Source organism: Euphorbia lathyris, chromosome 4 (assembly GCF_963576675.1).
Source record: "Euphorbia lathyris chromosome 4, ddEupLath1.1, whole genome shotgun sequence".
Classification (NCBI taxonomy): Eukaryota; Viridiplantae; Streptophyta; class Magnoliopsida; order Malpighiales; family Euphorbiaceae; genus Euphorbia; species Euphorbia lathyris.
The window spans coordinates 72107959-72133988 of record NC_088913.1 but is presented as its reverse complement, the minus strand read 5'-3'; the positions used below and the strand labels follow the sequence as shown (position 1 = coordinate 72133988).

The 26030-nt window shown below is 33.7% G+C and overlaps 2 protein-coding genes across 3 annotated transcripts; one reads left to right on the top strand and one right to left on the bottom strand.

Annotated features, from left to right (window-relative positions):
• Positions 1-1762: 1762 nt before the first annotated feature.
• LOC136227439 (E3 ubiquitin-protein ligase SDIR1) lies at positions 1763-6929 on the top strand. Of its 2 annotated transcripts, none has more exons than XM_066016104.1 (9): positions 1763-2072; positions 2538-2668; positions 2799-2853; positions 2935-2987; positions 3064-3292; positions 3477-3591; positions 4706-4751; positions 6314-6442; positions 6701-6929. In XM_066016104.1, the coding sequence occupies exons 2-9, from the start codon at positions 2594-2596 to the stop codon at positions 6797-6799; spliced, it is 801 nt and encodes a 266-aa protein (XP_065872176.1). In that variant the 5' UTR covers positions 1763-2072; positions 2538-2593; the 3' UTR covers positions 6800-6929. The 2 variants fall into 2 exon arrangements, with proteins under 2 accessions (XP_065872176.1, XP_065872175.1); XM_066016103.1 differs by having other exon boundaries at positions 1767-2072; positions 2538-2671.
• Positions 6930-11764: 4835 nt separating this feature from the next.
• Positions 11765-16988, bottom strand: LOC136227879 (peptidyl-prolyl cis-trans isomerase FKBP20-1). Its single transcript, XM_066016646.1, has 6 exons — positions 16803-16988; positions 15896-16025; positions 12695-12828; positions 12527-12606; positions 12171-12263; positions 11765-12046 (listed from the first exon to the last, which is right to left on the bottom strand). The coding sequence occupies exons 2-6, from the start codon at positions 16002-16004 to the stop codon at positions 11902-11904; spliced, it is 561 nt and encodes a 186-aa protein (XP_065872718.1). The 5' UTR covers positions 16005-16025; positions 16803-16988; the 3' UTR covers positions 11765-11901.
• Between the last annotated feature and the right edge of the window lie 9042 nt (positions 16989-26030).

The following is a 26030-nucleotide window of genomic DNA, read 5'->3' as shown; positions in this document are numbered from 1 at the left end:
CCTTTTGTCTAGCACGGTCACGCAACATTTGGCTCAGCTTGTCATCTCTTCCCTGCCCCATCTCAAATTTTGATTTGTTCATATCAATAGGTTGAAGAGCAATTCGTGTTACTAGCTCAGTTCTAACTCGTTTTCCTCGGTTATTACTTAAGCTGTTTTCATGTCGCCGGTTCTAGTCTGTCCCAACATCATCCTCCATGATCATCTCCTGGTTCCCTGTATCCAAACTGGCGAACGGATTGGTATCCCAATTTTCATTTTGGCCCTGAATCATGCTTGTAGAGCCCCCTATCTTTTCAATGATTTTTCCAGTTGTTCTCCTTGGTTTTGAAATTCTAGACCTGGTGCCCTGTTCATTCTGGCAGCTGAACCCCTCAAAATTATTATTCGTTGAAGGCAATGTCTTACCAGACAACTCGAACGGGTTCAGAGTTTGTTGATTGTCCATCCTCTCCATTCCTTTATTATTTCCTCTATTGTCCCTTCCCCTTGGCATGAACTTTCGCCTTGGAACTATCATCCAGGGCCTATAATCCTCAGTGATATTACCGGTGTTGCCTGTTTCAGTAACCTGCGGTGCATCCTGAATTGTATTAGTGGTCCCATCCGTCTTAGCAATAACCTCCTACTCAACAACCATTTCATTTGTCACCGATTGTTCCTTTGGTGGTATCGCACTCGGCCAGCTACATCCCGTCTTCAGATGTCCATACCTTCCACAATTTGTACAAGCTATGTGCAGACCCTCATATTCCACTCTCTGTATATCACCCTCCAGTTCAAACTGCGCAATAAGTGGCTGTTATAGGCTTACCTCAACACAGACACGAGCAAAGCGTCCCCTAGCCTTTTGGGCAGTGTTTTCGTCAACCCTGATTGGTTTACCAATAACCTCTGCTAATCCAAGAAGGACATCAACATCATAATAGAGAAGGGGTAATTGGGGAAACCTTACCCAAACTAGTGATTTTTCCACACATGTTGCAGCTGGGTTGAAATCTGCATCTCAAGTTCTGACTGTCAGATAATGCCCCTGAACAAGCCAAGGTCCATCATTGATTACATGGTCCCGATCCATATCGTTATCAAATTGGACAATATGAAATCCCTCCCCAAGGTCCATCATACTGAAACCCGCAATCGGATTCCAAAGTTCCGCTGTTCTTTTCTGTAGCGCCACATAGCCCATGTTTCTTCCCAGCAACTTAATCACCAGCGCCTTTTCCCAAGGAACACTTAATCTTTTCTTCAGTTCAGGGTCACTAGTTACCCGTGGGCAGAGCGGATTGGTATCCAGTGTATTGATAGTTAGGAGCCCAGCCGTTCGAAGATTCGTGCGAGTGCGAAGGGAAGTGGTGGCATTCTTTGCTTCAGCGATGTCTTTCCAGAAACGGCGCGGGGCATCAACCTCCCCAGCACTACGGCTGCCACTTAAATCAGGAGGAACAGGGAACGGTGGCCGGAGGGGACTGGAGAAGGGCATCGCCATCAGAGCCCTAGCGACAGAGAAAACGCTTAAAACCTATATATTATGTGTATGTTATGTTTAGCTCGTATTACAATATTACTTTGATGCTGTAAATTGAAAGTCACGGTCAATTAAGAAATAATTGTAAATTGAAATGGTTAGTGATGTGGTAGTAGCAACACACCCTTTACAATTGTAGAGATGGATAATCTAAAATAGACTAATTAACTTTGGATAATCTATGTGTCCGAAAAAACATTTAGTAGAAAGAACTCTACAACCAGAACCAGGCACCACCAACAAAATACACGTCCAGCTGATTTTTGCATTTACGGACAGCTACGGTGTCGTTTTGCTTGTTGTTCAGCACAAATTAAATGAATAAACAATAATTCCGATAGTACTATACGAGGAAAAGCGTGTTGGTTTCAGGCGAAACCAGCCCCAAAACCCAACGCGTTCGACTCAAATCGTTCTCCAACTCGTCTTCGTCTATCATCCTCTTCAATTTACAGACAACGAGAAAAGGAAGCATTTTCTACCATGTTATCAACATGAATTGGATACATACATCCAGATCCAACATCATTTTCCGCGATTAAATGTAAGTCTCTTTTCTCTTTTCCATTCTCATTTCTGCATTTTACAAGATAAAGCTATCTTCGCATCTAATACCTCATGTAATATTTTTTTCCTTGATCGATTATGGAATAATTTGATTTTTTATTCGATGGCTTGACTTATTATTGTGTTTTTGTGGTAGGGGGTTAGGGTTTGTTCTCTGCTCCGTATTCAATTTCTCATCTTGAAATAAATACATTGTCTTAATTTTTAACTTATTTTGTTCTTCAATGTGGTCGTTGGCGATTCTTTCCAATCTAGGCATTGCAGCGAATTATCGACTTTAATCTTACTTCAGAATTTTGTGAACTGAAAATTGAATAGCCGTGTGCTTTCGTTTTGTGTTCTTTTATCGTGTGTACGTGTTTTCTTGTTTCGATTTAGTTAATGCTGCAAAATTCTAGTTCTGTTTCTCCGTTCTAATATTGTTTTGTTTAATGAGTTTCAGTGTTGGTGGATCATACATTACCAGAGTAAGGTGATTTTTGTAATATTTGAAGAAGCATGAGTTTTGTGTTTCGAGGGACTAGAGCTGATTTAGAAAATGGGTTCCAAGAATTTCTCCCTGAGCGGCGAGCAGTGGTAATATCAATTTGATTAATATCTTTACTATAATGTATATTATTATATGTATATAATTTCATTATTATTCTATCAATCGAACCTGATTATAATGGTTGGTTTTTGTTGAACATTTTTTTCTCATCAGCGTGTGCATGCTGCGCGGCCTGTTAACTCCAACTCCCTTGTTTTTCTCGTCACAGGTACTTGTTTAACATGAATTAACATAAATCTTTTCTATATTATGGTTTTCTAATTTATGCATTCCTTATTTGGTGTGGCAGTTCTTTTATTATTCATGATACTGAACTCACAACAGATGTCACCTAACTTTCTGGTATGCTTTTCCCCAAATATAGAAGTGCATCATGTTTTAGTTTTCTTGTTAATGATGTTGGAGTTTGTGTATGTAGCTTTGGCTAGTGCTTGGGATATTTTTAATGGCTACGACTCTAAGGATGTATGCAACTTGTCAACAACTTCAAGCTCAGGCTCAGGCCCATGCTGCCATGGCCAGTGGGCTTCTTGGTCATACCGAGTTGCGTTTGCATATGCCACCATCAATAGCACTTGCAACCAGAGGGCGTTTACAAGGCCTTAGACTCCAACTTGCTCTTTTGGATCGGGAATTCGATGATCTAGGTATAGTATCACTATTCAGGTTTTATTGTGTTTCAGGGAGTTTGGTTTAGACAAATGGTAGGGAAATACAATGATCATTTGCTGAAGTAGGCGTGGTTTTCATCTTGTTATCTTATGTGGAATGTGCTATCTGTTGATTTGATTATGATGAAAACGATTATTCATCTAAAGTTGCTGTTTGCAGATTATGAGACTTTGAGAGCATTGGATTCTGATAATGTTCCCACCACTGCATCAATGAGTGAGGAAGAGATAAATGCCCTTCCAGTTCATAAATACAAGGCCACTGCTCTCCAAAGGTAAGCTTTTGGGTTTCTTTGATAGATATACTTGTAAATTGCTTCTTCACCTACTGGTGTGAAACAGTAACATTGATTTTGCCCTTGCATTCCTCATGGAAAGTGGTCCTTTTTTGTCCCTGACCCAGTTCATTCAATGCACTCTCTAGCATGTGATTTTTAGTTTTACTATGTTTAAATTCATTATTGTGGTTGGTGGATGCTGTTATTACCTTTTCCCTGCTAGAGTTCCATTGAGTGAAAGGCAAATATTGATTTTGGTACTCTTTGTCATGCATACTGATATTTGACCTTTCTAAAAAATGATTAACTCAGCTGGTGGACTATCTTGCATGGAAACGGAAATGGACACCGAGCAATGTTATTTCTAAAAAAATATAGCTAGGAAACTATAACGGAAACAGACACAAAATGTGGAAACGCTAATGAAAAAGAGTTTCCGTGCAACATAGCTGGTGGATTATGTAATATAATCCGTGATATAGTAATCATGTTATATTGCTTTTTAATGATATTCTTTACCCAATTTTATGATAGTTTGAGTGATGGATGCAAAAGAGTATGGGCGAATCAAGTTGAGCCATCGTCCCTGCTGAACTAACTCAGCCTAATGTCTTATCAGTGGAGACAATTGTCTCAATTTTGTTGATGCAGGCTGAACCCAACTAAGCAAAATTACATGTCACTGAAGAAAAAATCCATTTTTATAGATTGGCGTAGATTTTTTTTTTTTTTTTTTTTTGATGCTGTGGGGTGGTTCACATAGGCATCCATCTTCTTGGTCGTTTTGCTCAGCACCACAAAAACAACATTGAATTAGATATTTTGCTCGTGTTCGCCATTTGAAAAGTGGAAGTTGTCTGAATTGATTAGTGAGCTCACTCTGAGCAATAGAAGGCAGCCTGTCTGAATGGGACAAAAAAATAGGACTTAAGTTTTCTGTTAATTTCATAATATGTTTGTTTTGAAAGCACTACATACATCTTAAATATGCATATGAATGAAAGAAAAAAGAACATCTAATTGTCTTTAGTTTTGAAATGTCATGTATATAATCCTTGAGTTTTTACTTGTGGACATCAATGACTTGACAACAAGATGATTTTTTGGACAGTGGTGGCTCTTCAATACAACAGGCCTCATCTTCCGTCTCAGCTGAGGTATGGGCTTTTGTTATTTTTGAATCTCTATCAATAGGTCCAATGTTTACGTTGCAATTTGTGCACGTGTGTGTTGAGACTAAAATCGTTTTGCACTCTCTTCCACGTTAGTTGCTTTACCTTTGCCTGTGCCTGGCATGTGCTAATTTTCAGCCTCATGTTTATACCAAAGATTTTGCTGTAGAGGATTTTATACAATAAACATTTGAATAATGGAAGAAATGATGCTTTTCTTGACTGTTTGCATTAGCTTCTAGTTGGTCTTTCTAGCTTGATGCATATTCAGTTATGCAATTCTCAGCATAGTTATCAAAGGGTTACCTGCTAGGCTCCAGGCCTGTCGCTTGAAAAGCCAAAAGGCGACTCTGTTCAAAAGGCGCTTGCTTGAGCACGCTTGTGAGCCCAGGGCCTTGTTGGAGCCCCCCCTAGGCGCAATTTTATAAGCCATACAGTTTAGTTTAAGGTTCCAAGTTAAAAAGTGGCTGTTTTGATGTTAGACCTTCCCTATTTATTCCTTATACTGCTGAGGGAAGTGTTTATCATACTAGAGGAGTAGGAAAAAATATCATGAATATCTCTACTTCAAGTGCTAGGCCTAGGTCAAAGGAGAAGGCTGAAGCACCATCTTCTTGTGTTTGAGGAAGAACTCTTACAGTTCTTAGAGATGAGGAGGAAGAAGAATCTGACTTTGTAGAATGTAGATGACTACCTTGAAGATGAAGTGGGTGAGATTTAGAACCTTAAAGATGAATCTCATGTTGGAGATGATGATAGGATGGTGGTGGTGATGACTTTCATGAGTGATGAATATGGACCATGGAGAATTTAGTATTGATAAGAAGTAGTTATTGGACTCTTAGTTAATTAACTTAGGATTTTGTTGAACTTTAGTCTTAAGATTTAGAAGTTATTATGGATAATTAGATATGATTTAGTATTTGACTATCTTTTGCATTTTAGAAATGTTAGTTGTTGTTATTTATGATTTTATACATTTTTTTTTTAAATCTTTAGTGCACCTTGTGCCACTTAAGTGCACGCCTGTGCCTTGCTTCTAGGCCCCAAAACCCCTTGGCGCCTTAGTGTGTCTAGGATCCTCAGGCTGTTGCACATCTGCGTGATGAATGCAGGATTCAATAGATTTTCTTTTGTTGTTTTTTCCCTTATTGCTTCCCTGGGTATTAGCTTGAGATTGCTCTCTGATCACCCAAAAACCAAGGTATCCGAGCGTTGATAAATAAAACTACTGAAACACAATTCAAATTTTTGTGACTGGTGATAGTAGATTCAGTCACTCACTGGCCATCTTGATTAGTTTTTGGACTAAATTTTTATATATTTCCTGAAATATGTGATTAAGTTGTACTTTAATGTTTCAACTATATGTAAATTATTTATTTCAAATGGTGACTTTATTTGATATTCCTCTCGTTGCGTGCTGTATATACTATATATTACATGCGTCGTCAAACTTGATTTCTATGAAGCTTTTCGTTTCATTCTTTATTTCGTTTGGTGTTTATATAATTTTAGAGTTCGATTCATTTTTCTTTTCTCCTTAGCTGAAGAAGCAAGATACTACAAATGCTGTGGGAAGCACGAAAGCTTCGGAAGATGATCTGACTTGTAGTGTGTGCTTGGAGCAAGTTATTGTAGGAGAAGTGATTCGTAGTCTCCCATGCTTGCATCAGGTTCGTCTTCTTTCCAATAACCTTAGGGGTAGGCTTGTCAATGGGGTGGGCAAGATCATAATGGGGATGAGAATTTCCCATCCGTCATTGTTGGGATAGGGACAAGTTTATCCCGATTTTCCTTAATGGGGCGGGGATAGGATGTGTTGCCTCATCCCATCCCCACCCGGCCTATTGACAAACGTTCTCAGAGGGAAAACTGATTCTTATCCCTAGAATGAATGAAGAATATGAAGTTCGATATTCGTGATATTGCAGTTTCATGCGAATTGCATAGACCCGTGGCTGCGGCAACAAGGAACATGCCCGGTTTGCAAATCGAGGGCAGGAGGAGTTGATGTTTCTTACATGGTTTGAGGCACTGACCTAAAATATATCATTTTGATGAAAAATCTTGGTTAGGGTAAGTCTAGCTATCAGTATCATATGATTGGAAGTGTAATTTAACATTATTAATCCAATTAAATGCCATGTTATTTTTACATCATTCTCTTTGAAGATGAAAATGGAATTTAATTCATGCTATATATGATATTGACTTCGCTGCCAAAAAAATAAAAAATTGGAATGCAGTCTTATACATAAGAGCATATCGACGTGAAAAAACATAACTAATTGGCTGCAACTATCCACCGATCAAGATGCGCATTTTGTTATGAGCTCTATGCATATAAAATTTTCATTGGGGGATTGTTGGTTTGGAAAATCTGAAGTTGAAAATTCAGAAATCTGCCTCTGGAACTGCGAAAAAACAAACATTGAGTTTTGCGGCATTCAGAAGTTGGGACGTTAGCAGAATATTCTTTGGTACAAATGATTCATGGTTCCTGTTTTTGCCAGTTAAGATATTTTTTAAAATTGTAGATACTACCTATTCGCTTTCAAAATGAATCTCTTTCACTTTTTTTATTTTTTTTATAATCGGATCTTGTGGTATCTCTCAATACGTCGTGATTAATACGATTATCAGTGAATCCACATCTCCATCCACATCCTCGATTACTTGGCATTATGTAAAAGTTTATTAAAGTCTTAAAGATTAGGAAGAGGATTACTTGACATTACCACAAGCGTCATGGTGTATGAAATCATACTAGTCCCAGGCTTTCTTTTCTCCCACTGCCTCACTGAAGATGCTCAAATACAGGCCGAAGCCTTGGAGGTCGAACTTGTGAGATTGAGAATCATTATTTTAGTGATAGGGAATGACCAGCCTAGCTTCGCTAAGCGCGAAATAGAAGTTCTTCCGCATCGTTGTGACCTCGAAACAGGACGTTCTAGTGAGTTATATAGCGCTCAAAAGTATAAAACAAAAGAGAAGAGCTGGCAAGGGGCAATTAACTAAACGAACCTATTTTGTGTGAGCTTGCAATTGTGAGTTAGTGCTGAATCCTCTCCTTTGCTAACTGAACCATGTGGTTGACATTTAGAACTGGTTTTCATTAGACTGATTCAATCAATTCCATTTTGAAGCAGCCATACCTTTCTCAACCTGCTAGCTCTCGAAAGGGGAGTGCCCTTTGAATTAGCTAATGACAGAATTTCATTGATAACGGATCTACTGCTGTAGAAATAGAAAGAATCGCCTTACGCTATCGGAAAAAAATATAATCTTGGATAGAGCACATAACCAAATTTACCTGATGTAGAGGCAATCAAGAAGGCCGCATAAGTGAAGATATAACCTATGGAAAAATGGGCTAATCTAGCCAATCTTGCTTGCACGATGGAAAGAGCTACTGGTTTATCTCTCCATCGAATCAAATTAGCCAAAGGTGTACGTTCATGAGTAATGTTATGAGGGTTCCACGACTTAAGCGCTAGGTCTGGCCTAGTCTACTTGAAAGAAAGGTTGGAGGAGCTCTTGCCACAATTCTTCTATTCCTACTCTGTCTCCATCTCTATATTAGCTCCCACAGTCGGTGGGTCTCATAGCAAACCAGTCGTTCATCTCGCTTGGATTGGTGTTTAAGTAAGAAGCCTTTTCTCAGGGTTATGACCTGTACGGCCTCACTCACTCAGTTGCTGGCTTCTATTCTACATACACCCTGCCCTTGTTGAGCCCTCTAGGGCGGCTTGCCTAGCCGTCTCAACCACCGGCGAGTTGACACCTCACTTAGAAAGGGAGGCACTGAACCAAATGGAAATTAATAAAAAAAAAATAGTGAAAAAAAAGCTTTAACCAATGATAATGATGCGAATGCGGAAAGATCCAACGAAGCATGTGTAATGTTTATGATGAGTTTGGTTTTATTTTTATAGAGACATTTCTTTTAAAATATTCTGAAATCTTTGCAAGCTACAATGACTTTCACTATTAATTATATTTCTGACCGTTATAGTGAATCCATGCTTTAGTGGTGTTCACGTCAAAATGGTGCCACCTAAATACTAGTCACATTCAAAAGTAATATTTCATTAGAGGCTTTGTAACTTCACAATTTTTTAGGATTAAATAAATAAATAAAAATAAATCAGAAAGGATTGAATTCGTAATTTATTATCCAAAAGCAACTTAATTGGGACTGCAGATTGAGGCACCAGACATACCACATCTGGCATGTATCTGGCGATTCCGTGTGCTGCACTCTTCTTTTTGAATTTTATAGATAAAATTCATTATTTATTATTAAAGAAAATAAAAACTGCAATTGGACACAACCTTGCTAATGGTTGGTTATTACTTTTTCATCTAAAGTTACAAGTAAACGACATCTCTTATCAACTATACCATGCTTCAAATTATTTTGAAATTTCTATGAGCCACATTGACTTTTATTATCAATTATACCATCTCTAAATTATTTTGAAATCTCTGAGAGCTGTAGAGACTTGCACTATCATTTATATTTTCGCAATCTATACTATATTTCACTGTCAATTATATCCCCAACAATGTACAAGGCTCCAAGTTATTTTGTAAATTATGTTAGCTACATTGTATTCCACCATCAATTATACCCTTGACAATTCAAATTGTTTTGAAATCTACGTGTTCTACTATCTAGATATCCTTACTAATTAATGCGCTGCTCCAAAATTTAAAATGTGCTGAGTTAAATATAACTATTAGCTTAAACTAAAAAAAACAATATAATGTAGTAAGATCCAATTTTACTATATTATGCGTATGTGATTTAGACAGTTAACCAATTTAAAAATTGACACTCTTTCAATTCATTCATTTCTCTTTATATTTTTTCATAGTTGTCAAAACTGGACCGATCATATAATAAAAAAAGACAGAAAGTCAAAGTGTTAAAGGTTCAACTGAGGTTAATCAGAGCTAAATTGAGATTCAAATAATGTGAAAATTATATTTTTATTCACATTTGAACTTACAACACAGTACAATCTCATTAATATTAATAAATACTATACTAATAATAATAATATTTCTTTAATATCGATTCATGATATTTGATATATTAATAAATTTAATATGACAATAATTGTTTATTTTTTGTTAAAATTCAATATATATAAAACTTGAAAAAGAAATATATATTTTAAAACTAAATAGTTATTATTTATATTTATATTATTAACACGTAAATATAATAAAATAAGATATTTATAATTCATTAGACTTTTAAATTTTTACTTATATGTATTGTAAATAATAACTAATTTTTTTTCTATAAAAAAAATAATTAAATTTTTTTAATATTGACAATATAAAATAATTTTTTTTGGGATTGACGATCTTCTATGAGAGTATTTCTCATCCCATAGGGCCATATCTCCATGCCCCAATTTCACTGATAAACTTTGTTTTTTTTTTCCAAATCTCATTCCGCAAGGGAAATTTTGGAGATTTTCCACCTCCTTCAAAGAAGGATTTCCAACAAAAAGGGAGAATCTCTATTATTCCATTGACAAGTCTACCAAACAATTTCTTTTACATTCTAATTCATTCAAAAACTTGCATTAGTTTTTGGCCAATGCAAGTTGAACTAAACTAAAACAAAAATAATATACTGATGGGTTATTTTGGAAACTTTTATTTATCAATTTATAATATTTTATTTATATTTATATTATTCAAGATTGCCTTCACTTCAATCTTTGCATTTCCCATCTGCAAAACTTGCTTAAATTTCTCCTATCTTAATTTTTTTCCGTAAACATTCATCACAAAAAAAAAAAAAAAAAAGGTGTTTTGACAAATGAGAGGGAAATTACAACTTCAGTCCCCCCAACTACTATGTTTAAAATTTTAGTCCTTGAAAACCTCCCAAGACTGTTCCCCATTTCACTGTTGAGGGTCCTCAAGAAGACTACCTTCTGTGCTCAAGGTGAATTACTTAATTACATTATAATTAGTCTTTTTTCCATTAGTTTAATCGGATTTGTTTTTTTTTGTACGTTCTTATTCGTTAAAAAATAAATATTATATAAATATAATTAACATATACATATTATACTATAAAAAAATAAAAAATAAAATGGTTTAATGACAGAAAAACATGTACATTCGAAACATATATCCTTAAAAATCATACAAGTAAAAAATAATATCATAAGTAATATAATTTACCAAAAATTATAAAATAATATCTTTAACATCTTAATCTATATCGTAGAAACAAGTAGCAAATAATTAAACGAAAATATCTGAAAATAATAAACACAATTCATCAACCATTAATGAGAAAATGTTTAAAAGTTAATTATAATAAAGGAAAAGAAAAAAATATTTGTTTTGATTGCTGCCTAGTCATCGTCCAAGCAGCAAGAATAAAAAGCTTAGGGGTCCCAATTGGAGAAAATCGGATCGGTTTCTCAATCGGCTAGTCAAACTAATCGGCTGATTTCTTCAACACGGATCAAAACTATGGCAATTTTTTTGTAAAATGATATATACGATGCAGGTAGTGAATTCAAGTATATTAAGACAAAAGTAGAAGCAATAGACAAAGAAAACTTGAGCCATAGCTACAGCATAATTGAAGCAGAGCCAAAGACTGAAAAACTTGAAAAAATAACAATGGAGATCAAAATGGAGAGTTATCAAGAGCTGCAGCAAGTACTATCCAAAAGAAAACTGTGAGGTTGATGAAGACATAATCAAGAAAAAGCAGAGAAAGCAATGGGTTTATACAAGGTTGTTGAAGCCTACATCTTGCCCAATACTCATGTTTGCAACTAAATTGGGATTTAAACATTTTTTGGCCTGAGAATGAAGTTTTCATATTGTTTTTTGCTGAATCAATTTTAATTTAATATATGACTTGTATTTACACTAAGTTCTGGTCAAATTATAAAAAATAATATTTTAGCAATCGGAATTTAATAACCCAGAAATTTGGAAGGTAAATATATGTCAGCAATTATTACATTAAAAATCTGAGTAAAGTTGGAACAATCATAGCATCAAATGCATACAAATTTCAGACCACAACAATGTATGAGTTTCACATCAATCATATGTAATATTTTTTCACAAAAATCTCTGGTTATTTTGATTTTCCCTTACCTTTTCCTTTCTTTGCTTCAAGCTTGGCTTGCATCCGGGCAGCTGCAGCTGCTTTGGCTTCTTCTCTCCTCTTCTTTTCTTCCTCTTTTGTTGCTGCTGCAATCTCTCTTTGCTTCTTTAGCTCTCTGATAACAATTATCACTATCAGCATCGCACAAACCAGATTATATCCTGCGCTAAATTGAAAACTTGAAAAACTAGAATGGAAAAATTAACATTGAGAGACCTCAGAAGGAGTTCTTTACTTACTCTAGTCTAGCCCTTTCCTCTGAAACACTACTCATACTAGAGCCTCTCCGTGGCTTGCACGCCAATAACTCCACCTCAAAAATAAGGGTTGCACTACATCAAATAAATGTACCAATCAATCGAAGGTTCCGAACTCTTAAATACAATCAATAAGAAAAATTTCTAAGCATCCAATCTTCCTCCATCTCTATTATGAGAATTTAAATCTCAAGCTAACAAATCCTCAACCTTAGGGGTGGAATATCTGGTCAATGCATCCATTAGAGCGCAGTTTCACTTAATTGATGATCTTAATCTTGATTTTATTACCTTCTAGAATCTGTAATTTGAAAATTAAAGAGAGATGCATAATTTACTTGGGTGGAATATCTGGTGGGGAGCCAGCAGTTCCATAAGCATATTCTGGCTTGCAAGTGAGTTTTGCAACTTCTCCAACCTGGTAATCAATCAAAGATTATTAGTTACATTTAGTGGAAGGTGGAAAGCACACAATAAATTGTATCAATAAATAGTGTGTCTTTTACCTTCATGGTTTTCAAGGCAATGTCCCATGACTGGATTACAGAGCCCTTCCCAAGTTCAAACGAGAAAATAGTATTATCCTCATGTGTAGTATCAAAAACTTCACCACTTTCAGCAAGTGTTCCCTCATAATGAACTGATCGAAACAAGCATGCATATATTAGTGACAGTGTTCTTATGACTGAGCAATTAGCATTATTGGAATACAACAACAACAAAGCCTTAGTCCCGAAATGATTCGGGGTCGGCTAACATGAACCATCATATAAAACCGTGAAAATCAAGTCGTGTCAGCGACACAGATTCGCTCCCTCCACTCCGTCCTATCCACTACCATATTTTCCTCAATTCCCAATAAACTCATATCACTCTCGATCACCCTCCTCCAAGTTTGCTTAGGTCTTCCCCTACCCCTCACCACTACATCCCTTTGCCACTCTTCGGTTCTCCTAACCGGCGCATCAAGCGCTCTACGTCTCACATGGCCAAACCACCTTAGTCGGTTTTCTCTCATTTTATTCTCAATAGATGTGACCCCTAGTTTTGTCCTAATTATTTCATTACGCACCCGGTCCTTTCTCGTGTGACCACACATCCATCTCAACATACGCATCTCCGCCACCGACATCTTATGGATGTGGCAGTGTTTCACTGCCCAACACTCCGTACCATATAACAATGCTGGTCTAATTGCCGTCCGGTAGAATTTTCCCTTCAATCTATTAGGCATGCCGGGATCACAAAGGAAACCCGTAGCACTCTTCCACTTCGACCAACCAGCTTTAATCCTATGAGCAACATCTCCATCTACTTCTCCATCCGTTTGGATAATAGATCCTAAATACCGGAAGCAATCCGAGGCCTGAACAACTCTCCCATCTAGGGTGATTGTCCCTACCTCCCTACTCCTACGGCCGCTAAACTTACACTCCAAATATTCTGTCTTACTTCGACTCAACTTAAAGCCTCTAGATTCTAGAGTTTGCCTCCATAGTTCCAACTTCATCTCCACTCCTTCTTTCGTCTCATCAACCAACACAATATCATCTGCAAACAGCATGCACCATGGTATACCATCTTGAAGTGAACTTGTTAGTTCATCCATAACGATGGCAAAAAGAAATGGGCTTAGTGCGGAACCTTGATGCACTCCAATCGTAATAGGAAACTCTTCAGTCTTCCCAACACTAGTACGTACACTCGTGCATACTCCCTCATACATGTCCTTTATGATGTCAATATATTTCCGCGAAATGCCTTTCCTTGTCAAGGCCCACCAAAGTACTTCCCTTGGTACCTTATCATATGCTTTCTCCAAGTCAATGAAAACCATATGCAAGTCTTTCTTCTTATTTCGATAGTGCTCCATTAATTGTCTCATTAGATGGATGGCTTCCATAGTTGATCTTCCCGGCATAAAGCCAAACTGGTTTTCCGAGATCTTCACCGTCCTCCTTAGCCTTTGTTCAATCACTCGCTCCCAAAGTTTCATAGTGTGACTCATTAATTTGATTCCCCGATAGTTGGCACAATCTTGGACATCGCCTTTGTTCTTATACAAAGGGATTAAGGTACTTTTCCTCCATTCTGATGGCATCTTATTGTTTCTCCAAATTTTGTTGAAGAACGTCGTCAACCATTCGATTCCTCTTTCTCCCAAACATCTCCAAATCTCAATAGGGATGCCATCAGGTCCTACTGCTTTCTTCAACTTCATCTTACTTAATGTCATTTTGACTTCACCCTTTTGAATTCTCCGCAGGCATTCATGATTTATCATATCGTGATGGATACTTATATCTCCAACATCTTGTTGGCGATCTCCATTAAATAAGTCATCAAAATAGGACCTCCATCGTTCCTTGATATCCTTATCTCCAACTAGGACTTTCTGGTCCACATCCTTCACACATTTAACTTTTCCGAGATCTCGCGTCTTCCTATCTCTCATCCGAGCAATTCTATATATGTCTCTTTCCCCTTCTTTCGTATCCAATCTTGTATACAGATCCCGATTCACCTTTGCTCTAGCATCTCGTATGACCTTCTTTACTTCCCTTTTAGCCTCTTTGTATTTTTCGTAGTTCTCGTCACTCCTACATTTCCCCAATAGTTTATAGGATTCTCTCTTACTCTTTACTGCTTGTCGTACTTCTTCTGTCCACCAAGATGTGCCCTTACCCGGTGGCATGCTACCTTTAGATTCCCCTAGAACTTCCTTCGCTACTTCCCTTATACTATGCTCCAATTAGCATTATTGGAATATAATAATATAATAGAAACAAAAACAAAATTATAAGAAGAGAACACAGAAAATGAGTTTAACTTCTTCAAGAATTGACTTAAAAAAAGTACACGTTTAGCTACAAGAACAGTTTCCAATTAATTAGAAAGAGTGAAACATAGTTAATCATGCACGTAGCTATTGCATCATGAAAATAGATGGTATTGTATTAGTCATTGATTACACAGACCAGGTGCAGCAATGTTTCAGGTCATATATAATCCCTATTCTGAGACTTCAACTACTATTGTCTCAAGTTAGGGTAGCCACATCTTGAGCAAATCATCGCATATACAGAAAGGAATCACTTGAAGACTAATAATAGAATGGTAGCCTAAAATAACAACAATAAGTGGCTGTAAAATTGATTTTCCATTTTACTTTATTAGATTTTGTAACAGGGTAAATTCACATATTATGGAAACAAACAAGTAGGGGACAGAACAATTTTGAAGATAATAACTAGAGATTTTTAGCCATCTTAAGAAAGTGCATCAGGTTTAGATTTTAGAGATAATAAAAATCATAAGTTAAGATATATGAAGGCGGTGTTAAATTTTTAGACATAATAAAAAAAAAGTTCGACAACAATTATGTTGAATGAGGACTTAATTAAATAAAATTTATTTTATTAGTTATGAAACTAAAATTCTACAAGGACTTAATTTAACTTTACTCACATTACATCACCTCACCTCACCTCACCTCACTCCACTCAACTCTTACTTGGACTCTCTTGCTCACTTTTTGAGCTTTGTTTTTCTGCACTGAATTCACAAATCCCATAAGCCTATTTATACTTGGTTTCTTTGATTTTGTACCACAATTTCATGTCAGTGACAACCAAACAAATTACACTTCCTATGGCTAAATAGTTTCTATCTAAAGAAGTATGTGAATATTGGACACAATGACATACCATCAACTACAGGAAGATCATCTGAAGGACCAAGTGCATCAGGTTTGGCCTGCCTTATGATTGTCTTGATAACACCTCCATCCCCAGTCAAATCAATTGCATCACCCATGATTTAGAAATTTTTAAAAGCCTGATGAGACAGTAGAAACATCAGAGCGTTAAGATCTAGCAGGACAACGGCTTCAATATACCAGGCAGGCTGAACAAATTGAGCATTACAGCTTTGGTATTTTCTAACAAAACTTATCATTCTGATGCAGGCAAAAACACTAACATAGGAAACAGAAACTCAGACCATGAATTGTAAGCAAAGATCCAAAGAAGATCATATAAGTAAATGCAAGACCGACCCCCCAACCCTTCTGTTACATAGATTTGCTCATTACAAAAAGAAAGACGTACATTATCTGATAAATAAGAAACCAGTTCACAGGAAAGTTACTACTAGCATAGACATTGGAGGTATTCGATTTTTATAGAACATTATTTAGTTTTCAGTCTAACTTTCATCTTCAAGTGGAATCTAAATTTTAACAAGGAGGCATATTTCAAAATTAGTATCAACATTTTTTCATGTAGCTGAAGTTCTGATCAAAGTTTCAAACTAATTTAAACTTAAACCACTTGAATCTTCTACATTTCCCAAACACCTTCAGGTTCTCTTAACAGGAAAAATATCAAACATAAAAAAAGAGAGAATGTTTTATTCAGATAAGAAAAGAACCCTAGGGGTTTGTTCTTCCTATTCAAAGATCAGCAGCATAGACTGACATCTTCACATCCAGAAACAATAGGCAAATCAATCAAAAAGTAACAAAAACCTAATTTCATTATTCAGTACAAATCACAACAAAAAAAAGGAACATGACGACTAAAGAAGTAAAGAACTATGAAACAGAAAATTCACCTTTAGAGATGATTTTGAGCTAACTGAGTAAGTCGAAAGGGAGATGACAGAATCCAAGACGACAGGGGGAAATCGGAAAGTGATATCGGAGAATATAGGCGTTAATTTCGGTGGCCATAGGCGTCCAGACGATTTCCTATGACTGGGAAGAGCAGAGACGGCATTTGTATGTCGAGTGGTGAGTGGCCAATCGGCAAAACTGGTGGACACCTATTTTAGATCCTTTGGGCTTTGGCCCATGTTTGCTCTTTTTTAACTAGAAAAAGAAAGAAAGAAGAAATTAACTTTAATTGTTTTTTAGAATTTTATTTATTTATTTAAAGCATTTCCTATTTATTTGTAAAGGAGTTTTTTTGAATGATTTATATTTTTATTGGTTAATGTTTAATTAATTATGATGTAGAGAGGGGTCGGATATAGAAATTGTCTAAATCAATAAAGGGATTCTCAAATTAAACTTAAAAGAGTTGAAAAACCTTCAATTTATAAATTAAACTTGTAGGAATTTAGAAATCTCCAATTGATAAGGGATTAATCCTAACTCTCTTAAAAAGAAATTGTAATTTTGATTGATTCGTTACAATATGAAATTGGGCTTTATATACCCACTAAACCCTATGAACAGTAAATCACTATATATAATTTATCATAAATTAAAAAGGGTAGAAAAGACAAAGCATAATTCAATGACAACTTAGTAAATATAGAATTACAATTATACTGATATTAGAAGCGTAAATAATTAAATGGGTAATTAAACTAAATAAAATAATCCATTGAAAATAATTATAAAAAGTACGTAATTTCAAGTGAAAAAACCAAAAGATTAAGTATTTAGCACATAGCACTACATTAACAAGTGTTCAATAACACACATAGTAGATTGAATTAGGTTATCTAGGTACATATTTTTTTAATATAATATATATTATAACTGAAATTATACAAACTTCGAAATTTGTAGAAGATCTCTAAGGAGATTTATTCGGGGTGGGATGGGGACTCCATGGTTTGGCGATAGCATCATCCGCCCCTATCCCATTTCGGTATGTCAAATAAGAAATTAGTGTTTGATTATAACATAGTTTCATATTTGAAATAAGGAATTAGACATATCATTTACACGAAAAATTATAGATTAATGATTTAAAACCATTAAGAAATATAAAAAATAAATAAATTGAGAGATAAATAGGTGGAAACAATTGTCTTTTTTAGTGAACGAGAATTAGATGTAATTATTACGAGTATACAAATATATAAAAGTAACAGGTATACAGTCGGTTTGTAATTAAATGCCTTTATTGTAATGAGACTAAACAAAGCCCGATAAAAATACATCTTTCTTTAAAAAACGGTCAAAGTGTTTAATTTTCATGGAGTACTAGAATTGGCTATGTAAACACCTGATAGATACATATGAACGAGTATTAGTAACGACCAATGTAAAAGCTCATTACAAATACCTACTTTTTTTCTTAAAAAAACTGCCAAAATTTGTTCAAATTTCATGGACATTAGTAATGAATGTGATGCGGGTATCCAGTCGATCGAATGGTGGAAACGAATTGTGGGAGAAGTTGAGCCCAAAATGACAACCCACCTAGGGGAAGTGAAGGATCATGTGAAAGATAGATCGCACACGTTGTATGCAATTTTAAAGACATCAGTTAGTTTCCAGAACCAAAGCCACACTCCGTGTGGATTTTAGAATACTCACCAGATCTTCCTAAATGAATCCCACATGTTGTATGGCATGTTGATTCGGGATCACACTGGTAGCTGTATGCTCGCACGTAACGCTGGACTGGCTGATTCGATCAACCCGTCTCTGGCAGAAGCCTTGGCCATAAGGGAGGCGCTCAGTTGGATTAAGACGCTCGACTATTCGCACGTGGAAATTCAATCTGATTGTCTCGAAGTGGTCCGTGCTATTCAACATCAGGACTTCAACCTTTCTTACTTATCCGATGTTGTACAAGAATGCCACCTTATTTTGCGAGATTTGAATTTTGTTTCGATCTCTTTTGTTAGACGATCAGCGAACCTAACAACCCATTTACTTGCGAAAACTATTAGTTCTAAGTCTGATCAAGGTGAGTGGGCATGTCCACCACCTTTTCTTACCGATATTCTTATTTCTGATTTGAGTTAATTTAATTTATTCTTAAAAAAAGGTAATTAATTTATTAGTCTCTATATTTTGACAAAACACACTGTTTAGTCCCTGTATTTTCAAAAAGACACGGTAAAGTCCTTAACGTTTTTCTCGATGAACTGTTTAGTCCCTAACGTTTTTCTCAGTGAACTGTTTAGTCCTTGCCGTTAGACTCTCATGAAGATTCTGTTAGTTAATTTAGATTTGCGTTCTTCTTTTCCTTTATTTTTTTTCCTTTAAATTCTAATGCATTTGAAATCAACTTTGTTCTTCTTGATTTTCTTTTTAATCGTTCAAATTCATAAGCATTGGGTCTGTTCTTTTTCTTGTTCTCTGTACAAATAGTTTCTTTTTCTAAATTGGATTTCCTCTTCTGAAGTTTGAAGGTAAATAGTAAAGGGTAATTTAGTCATTTTCGAAGTCATAAACGGTAAAAAATCTAACAAACAGACGAAAGGACTAAACAGTTCACTGAGAAAAATGTTAGAGACCTTACCATGTGTTTTTGAAAATACAGGGACTAAACAGTATGTTTTGTCAAAATATGGGGACTAATAAATTAAGACAAATGATATATACAACCCTTAGGGTTGTATATAAGCATTAATTCTCCATATATTTTCAATAAAATAAAATAAAATCTTAATTTTAAAGCATTTATTTGTATTGGAAATATAATTAGTTTACTAGTTTTTATGAGTATTTAATAATTTAATTTTTAAGTATTAATAAATTTTATTATAAGTCTTTCAAAAATAAATAAATTTTATTATAAGATTATCTTGAAAAACTAAATTAACACTAAATATAGTAATTTATGGGGTTTTATTTACAGCCCTTAGGGCTGTAAATATCAGGACCCGTAAATTAATTACCCTAAAAAAATAAAAAAATAAAAAAGTCCTGAGTATGACATAAATTTAAAGCTTTAATGAGCACTAATTATCTAATCACTTTTTTATATTTATGTTGCTAAACTTATCAACCAAAAAAAAAGCTTCCAAATTTAAATTTTTTGTTATATAATTCAATAAAACTCAAAAATAATAATTTTATATAACTAAAAAATACTAGTATTGTGCCCGCGCGTTGCGCGGGTATCTAAATTTTTTTGTACAATTATTTAAGAGTATTTAATTTTTTAATTTTATATCATTTACATATAATGATATTGATATTTTTTTTAAAATATACATGTTGGGATGTTTTGGATGGTATTTTATTACATCTATTAAATATAAATTATATTAGATATATTTTTTTTGTTACTGTTTTTACAACTTGTGAAAAAGGCATCCAAATCTCACCTTATGAATGTCTCTTTTGTTGCACTATTATATTTAGTATTAATAATAATAATAATAATAATAATAATAATAATATAGAATCCATGCTTAAAAAATGAGAAAAGAACTTAAAATAATAATAATAAAAATAAAAAATACAACTTAGTGTTTGTATAATTTCTAATTTAGTAAAGTCCTTGAAGAACTTCCTTGTATACTATATTTGCGGCATAATTTTTTCCGGTGCTTTCTTCATCTGTGATCAATATTTTGAGTCCAGCCTTTGTTTTCACTCTTCATACGACGACGTATAGTTGTCCATGACTGAAAACTTGTTGTGGTAAAAATAGACCAACATTTTCAAGAGATTGTCATTGGCTTTTGTTTATTGTCATACCGTAACACACAGCCAAAGGATATTGACGACGTTTCAAAACAAATGGCCATTTAGATTGTGCTGGTGTCATAATGATTCTTGGAATAAAGACTTTATCGCCAATATTGTTGCCAGTTATGATTTGTGCTTCTACAAACCATTTTCCTAACTGTGTTAACCTTGTCCCATTGCATAGGCCAGAATGTTGGTTTAAATTTCGTAAAAGCATTACCGGAATTCCTACTTTTAGTCTTAATTTATGGTCTGGTATTGTCAAAAAAATAATATATGTTTATAATTTTGTTCAATATGCACAGAAATTGTCAAAAAATAATATATGTTTATAATTTTATTCAATATGCACAGAAAGATTATTGTAATTTTACTAATAAATTTTTACCTTGGAATTGCAGTCCTTGGTTTTCGTTCACATTCGTCGCACCAAAATCTATCATCTTTCGGCTTTACTTTCTTTCGGCAAATTTCACATGCCAAATAGTACCATCTGAATTTATCATTGATGCTTTTTATCGTAGCAGCCACTGTGAAAGTCTTCTCCTGACCAATTATATAATTATTATAATATATTTTTTAATTTTTAATTAAAAATAATAAATTTTACCTGCTCTTTTGATTCCCATTGAATTTTTTTTAAAATCATCTATATTCACTCTATTTCTGAATTTCTTATTCTCCAAATCCCCATTGTTGTCTTCATTGGGTATGATTCGAATGGATTCTTTGGTTCTGACATTCCTATAAATAATTAAAAAAAAAGACTTAGATAATTGGTTACTGACAAAATCATTAATATACAAAAGAATTTTACTTGTTCATAATTTCTTCGACTTCGGGAATGTTGAAATTCAAATATATCTTGGTTGATGTAGTCGAAGATATTATATATTGACCTACAATTAAAAAAATATGTTATGTATTACATACAAAAATATATTCGTATCTATTTAATAATTGTACTTACCCAAATACTTCCTCACAGTCATTGATGTTAAAATAATAACCAATGGTTCATCTTTTTGTGGAAATTGACATTCCATCAAAATCTGTGGCTACTTTCCCCCATAATGTGGCTCTAATCATTTTCCCTCTATAATTAAGCAACCAAGTATAAATATATATTTATTTTAATAAAAATAAGGGAAATTAAATTAAATTGCAGAAAGCAATTAATTACAGATCGTACTCATAATTCATTAGCTCGAGATCTACTTTCTTTCGTTTCTTTTCACTAACATCAATTTCATTGATCGAGCTTATTGTTGTGATTCTCCCAACAACATCTGCAAAATTAATATCGTAAAATCAATTGAAATTAATATTTAATTTCAAACTGAATTAAATTATAAAACTATATTTCAAATATCTCACCAGTTAGAACAAAATGGTTTTCACGTCTATCAATAAGCTTGTCAAAAGTAACAAACTCAAACTTTTGGAGAGCAATTTTGCAATCAATCTCATCCACTTGTGTTACTTTAGTTGTTAGAAGAAACACAATCTTATGCTCATTAGGAATAGGCCTATAGCTTTGTGAAGCTTGTATAATTTTGAAGTTCTCAATAACATGAATTTTGCCTTTATGTAATTTGCTTCGAAATCTATCAATTTGAGCTTTACGGATAATTCCATGAATGGTGCTACCCTATTTTGCAACAAAAAAAAATATATCAATGAATTTTCAGTTTTAATGGATATATATAATATATCAATGAATTTTCAGTTTTAATGAATATATAAAAATATTATATAAATACCTCTTCATCTAGCAATATCATATCCAAACTCATTACGGAATTGTTTTCTTTTATGTTCAGTGCTTCCCATAACCTAATAACTCTCACTCTTATTCTCCACGTGTATTTTTCGGTAGAGAGGTGGCTAATTTGGTTGAAGCGAGCCTTAATTTGCAACATTGCCATACTGCACGAAAATATATTGATTAAGAAACAATTAATAAAAAAATCATATAACTTTAACAAAATTCAACATAGCCGTACTTGAAGATTTAAGTTTGTGGGGATGTAAATCTGTGAAGAAAAAAATCACAAACTCCTTACATTATATAGTACAATAAATTGTAACGGTTGATGTAATAATAATACTTATTAAATACAATTAATTAATGCAGTATCTCTTCATCTACCATGAATTGTTATATGATTAAATATACAATTATTATTTAATTAATCAAATGAATATATAATTGGTAATAGCCATAAATATACTCGAAATGGATGTATATGCATTAATGCATTAAAAAAAAAACAAAAACTATGCAACTATACAAATTCTAATACTAAATATAAAATGTAAATGTTAATTATACAACAATATCACGAATTTCATATATTCAGATTTAATATAAATTTTTAATTTTTTTAAATGATTTCATATATTCAGATTTAATATAAATTTTTAATTAATTAAAATCCTATTTAATCTAGTTTTTTAAATGATTGACAACTAATGAAATAAGCCTCTAAAACACTTTTCTCATTTTCTCTCTGCTTCCGTAATTATATATAGTATAAATTTAACAAATAATAAAAATTAAATAAAGGTGATAAATGTATATAATATAAGAGCGAGCCAGACTTGATTGAGTTTGAGCTTTTAAAACAAATTCCTAACTCTAATTCATTCTAAACCCAATCCATAAAAGGCACACAAACAGACTCATGAATATATATACGAAATTTACTAATTAAGGTTTGGTTAAGGGTTTCAAGTCACTTAAACTAGATCTCGAGTTCGAGTCATAACGTATGTAGAAAGCTTTAATTGGGAACAAATCCATTTAAAGGGTGCCTGACAAGTCTCGGACCGAGAAATCGAAACAAGTTATAAACCTTTTTATTAATGTCATTTTTTTTGAAAGGTTTATTAATGTCATTAAATTACAATCAAAATCACTTTTTTTTATAATGCCTCACAATGCGATCTCTTTATACTTGATTTGATTCAGTTTCTTTTATAGATATCTAATGTATTGTGTCCACGTGTATATATATATATTTGTCTTGACCATAAATATTCTTATTGAGATAATCACGAAAGATTTAGTCATTGTTAAGAATCTTCATTGGTCCTTGTGAATATACTTAGATTATGTGCTTTATTACTTAATTTCAGTTTCAATTATTAATTCAATTTCAGTTTCAATTATTAATTCAATTCAGTTTAGTAATTTATCATTACTTATTATAATTATAATTATTTTTTATAATTATTTTTTTCATTATTATTATTATCATTATTATTAGAACACTTATTATTATTTTTAAAGGATTATATTATTATTTCAATTTCAGTAGAATTCAGTTCAGTTCAGTTCAGTTCAGTTTTTTTCAGTCATAAAAAACAGAGCCTATTTTATAAATCCATTTAAAATCCCTATTTTAATTGATGGACTGCATTATTCCCAACGTATAGAAAGTCTCTTTATTTAATGGTGTTAGACGTTTGCTAATAGAGATAAACACATAAAGTATGTTTGCAAGTTTTAAAATTACGTGACTCTATTTGTAGATCCGCCAAACCTTAAAAACAAAAACTAGAAGAAATCTACTAAACATGTCTAGAATAAGCATCTATATATTGCATTAACTGAAACATCAAACAACGAAAACAATTTTGCAATATAAGTTTAAAAAATCATCAGCAGCAAGCAGTTATGAAACAAAGCTTCAGACTTCAGAGTATTTGTTCTTCTTTTTCTATAACAACTAATCTGTTTGGAAATTCATAATAATAATAATAATAATAAACTAAAATGTTAAAAAACGATAGAGATAAATTTGAATCTTCTCCCTCGGATATGATAGCATCCGCAAACGAATTCACGACTCCCCCGTTATAGCATCTGTACACGAAAAAACATCAGCAAGGTCAATTTGATACTAGCAACAGTAATAATGAAAATAAAAATGAATATGATAACTTGTATTACCTCTCTGTAAAATCTTCTTTATTGCTTCTTAAACTTCATTCATTCTTCTTATTTAAGAGCCCACAGACACAAGACTTTCAACGCAAAAAATATGAATAAGCAAATCCACCGAACAATGCTTGTTTAGAAGACCTGTTTCGTTCTTTTCAAGACTTCTTTCAATAAGATCATATGAATATATTTTCTCGAAATCTAAAAGAAGAACTTTAGTATCTCTTTCCTTTGAATATCCTAGAATTCTAGGATAAAACCATTCTTCCATAATAGAAAATAATTTAGTCCAAATAAACTCGGGTCCTTTCTTCTTCCTAACATATAAATCAACCTTACTTCCAAGGTCAACCATGACAGAAAAACACCCTTCAAAATTCCTCAACCTCATATGTTTACTTTGGTTTTCGTAAATAGGTTCTGTTACTACAGAGAACGTCTCCTTAGCAACATCAAATGCCACAATTACGTGTGATTTCCTTCGCTCTCCGTAGCATAAAAAATACACACAACCGTCTACAAAACAATTTCCGTCACTAGATCTATGAATATCGGTGTATTCTATATAAGGAAAATCAATCTTTCTCCAATTACTTGAACTCAACTCGAAAATCCAAACCTCCCCATGAGGGAATTTAATGTGTACGATCTTGTAATCATCTGTAGTGGAGTCATAACCGAAACCCGATGTGCGGTTGCTTGAAAAAGTATATTCTGGCGGGAAATCGGGAAGTTCCCGGTAGTTTCTGGTTGATGGATTCCATACAGAAAATTTGTTTCCCAATGGATTCAAGAGAACCAAACCCTTGCAGCAAGCAAGATAAGAGGAGAGTCTGTTTGGCAAGTCAAAATCAAGTGAAACGTCTTCTAGAGAGTCATTGTTGATATCGAAAGATTGAATTTTTGAGCGATTAGGGTAGGATCCGCAAATAAGTTTGCGATGAATCCTGTTTTGGGAAGATGATTGGAGATGAGATTCGATAAAAGCTTTGCTACTAATGATGGAATTGAAAGACCTGGAAACAGATCTAAAACGAAGGAGTGATTTCACCGGCAATAGTAACAGAATTTCGGTGATTAAGTCCTGCGGGAGAGCTGCCATAGCTTGGCAGATTTCAGAATTTCGTTGATTGTAAGAGTTAGGGTTTCCGTTATATAGATGTAATTTGAGGTTCACTATAAGTTTTAAATACATTTTCAATATTCATAATAGTCAAAAGGTCAATAAATAAATTTATTTATTAGCGGTTGATTATGACTATTATTGACTATTAACTGTTTTAATTAGAATTTTTATTGATTTTTGACTATGACATAATTATTAACTGTTTACCATGACTATTATGTATATATAATTCATAGTGCATAAGAATATATTTACATAGTATATTCTATCAGTTTCTACCCGATCTTTCTTCTATTTTCAGTATTTTTGGAACGTCCTTAT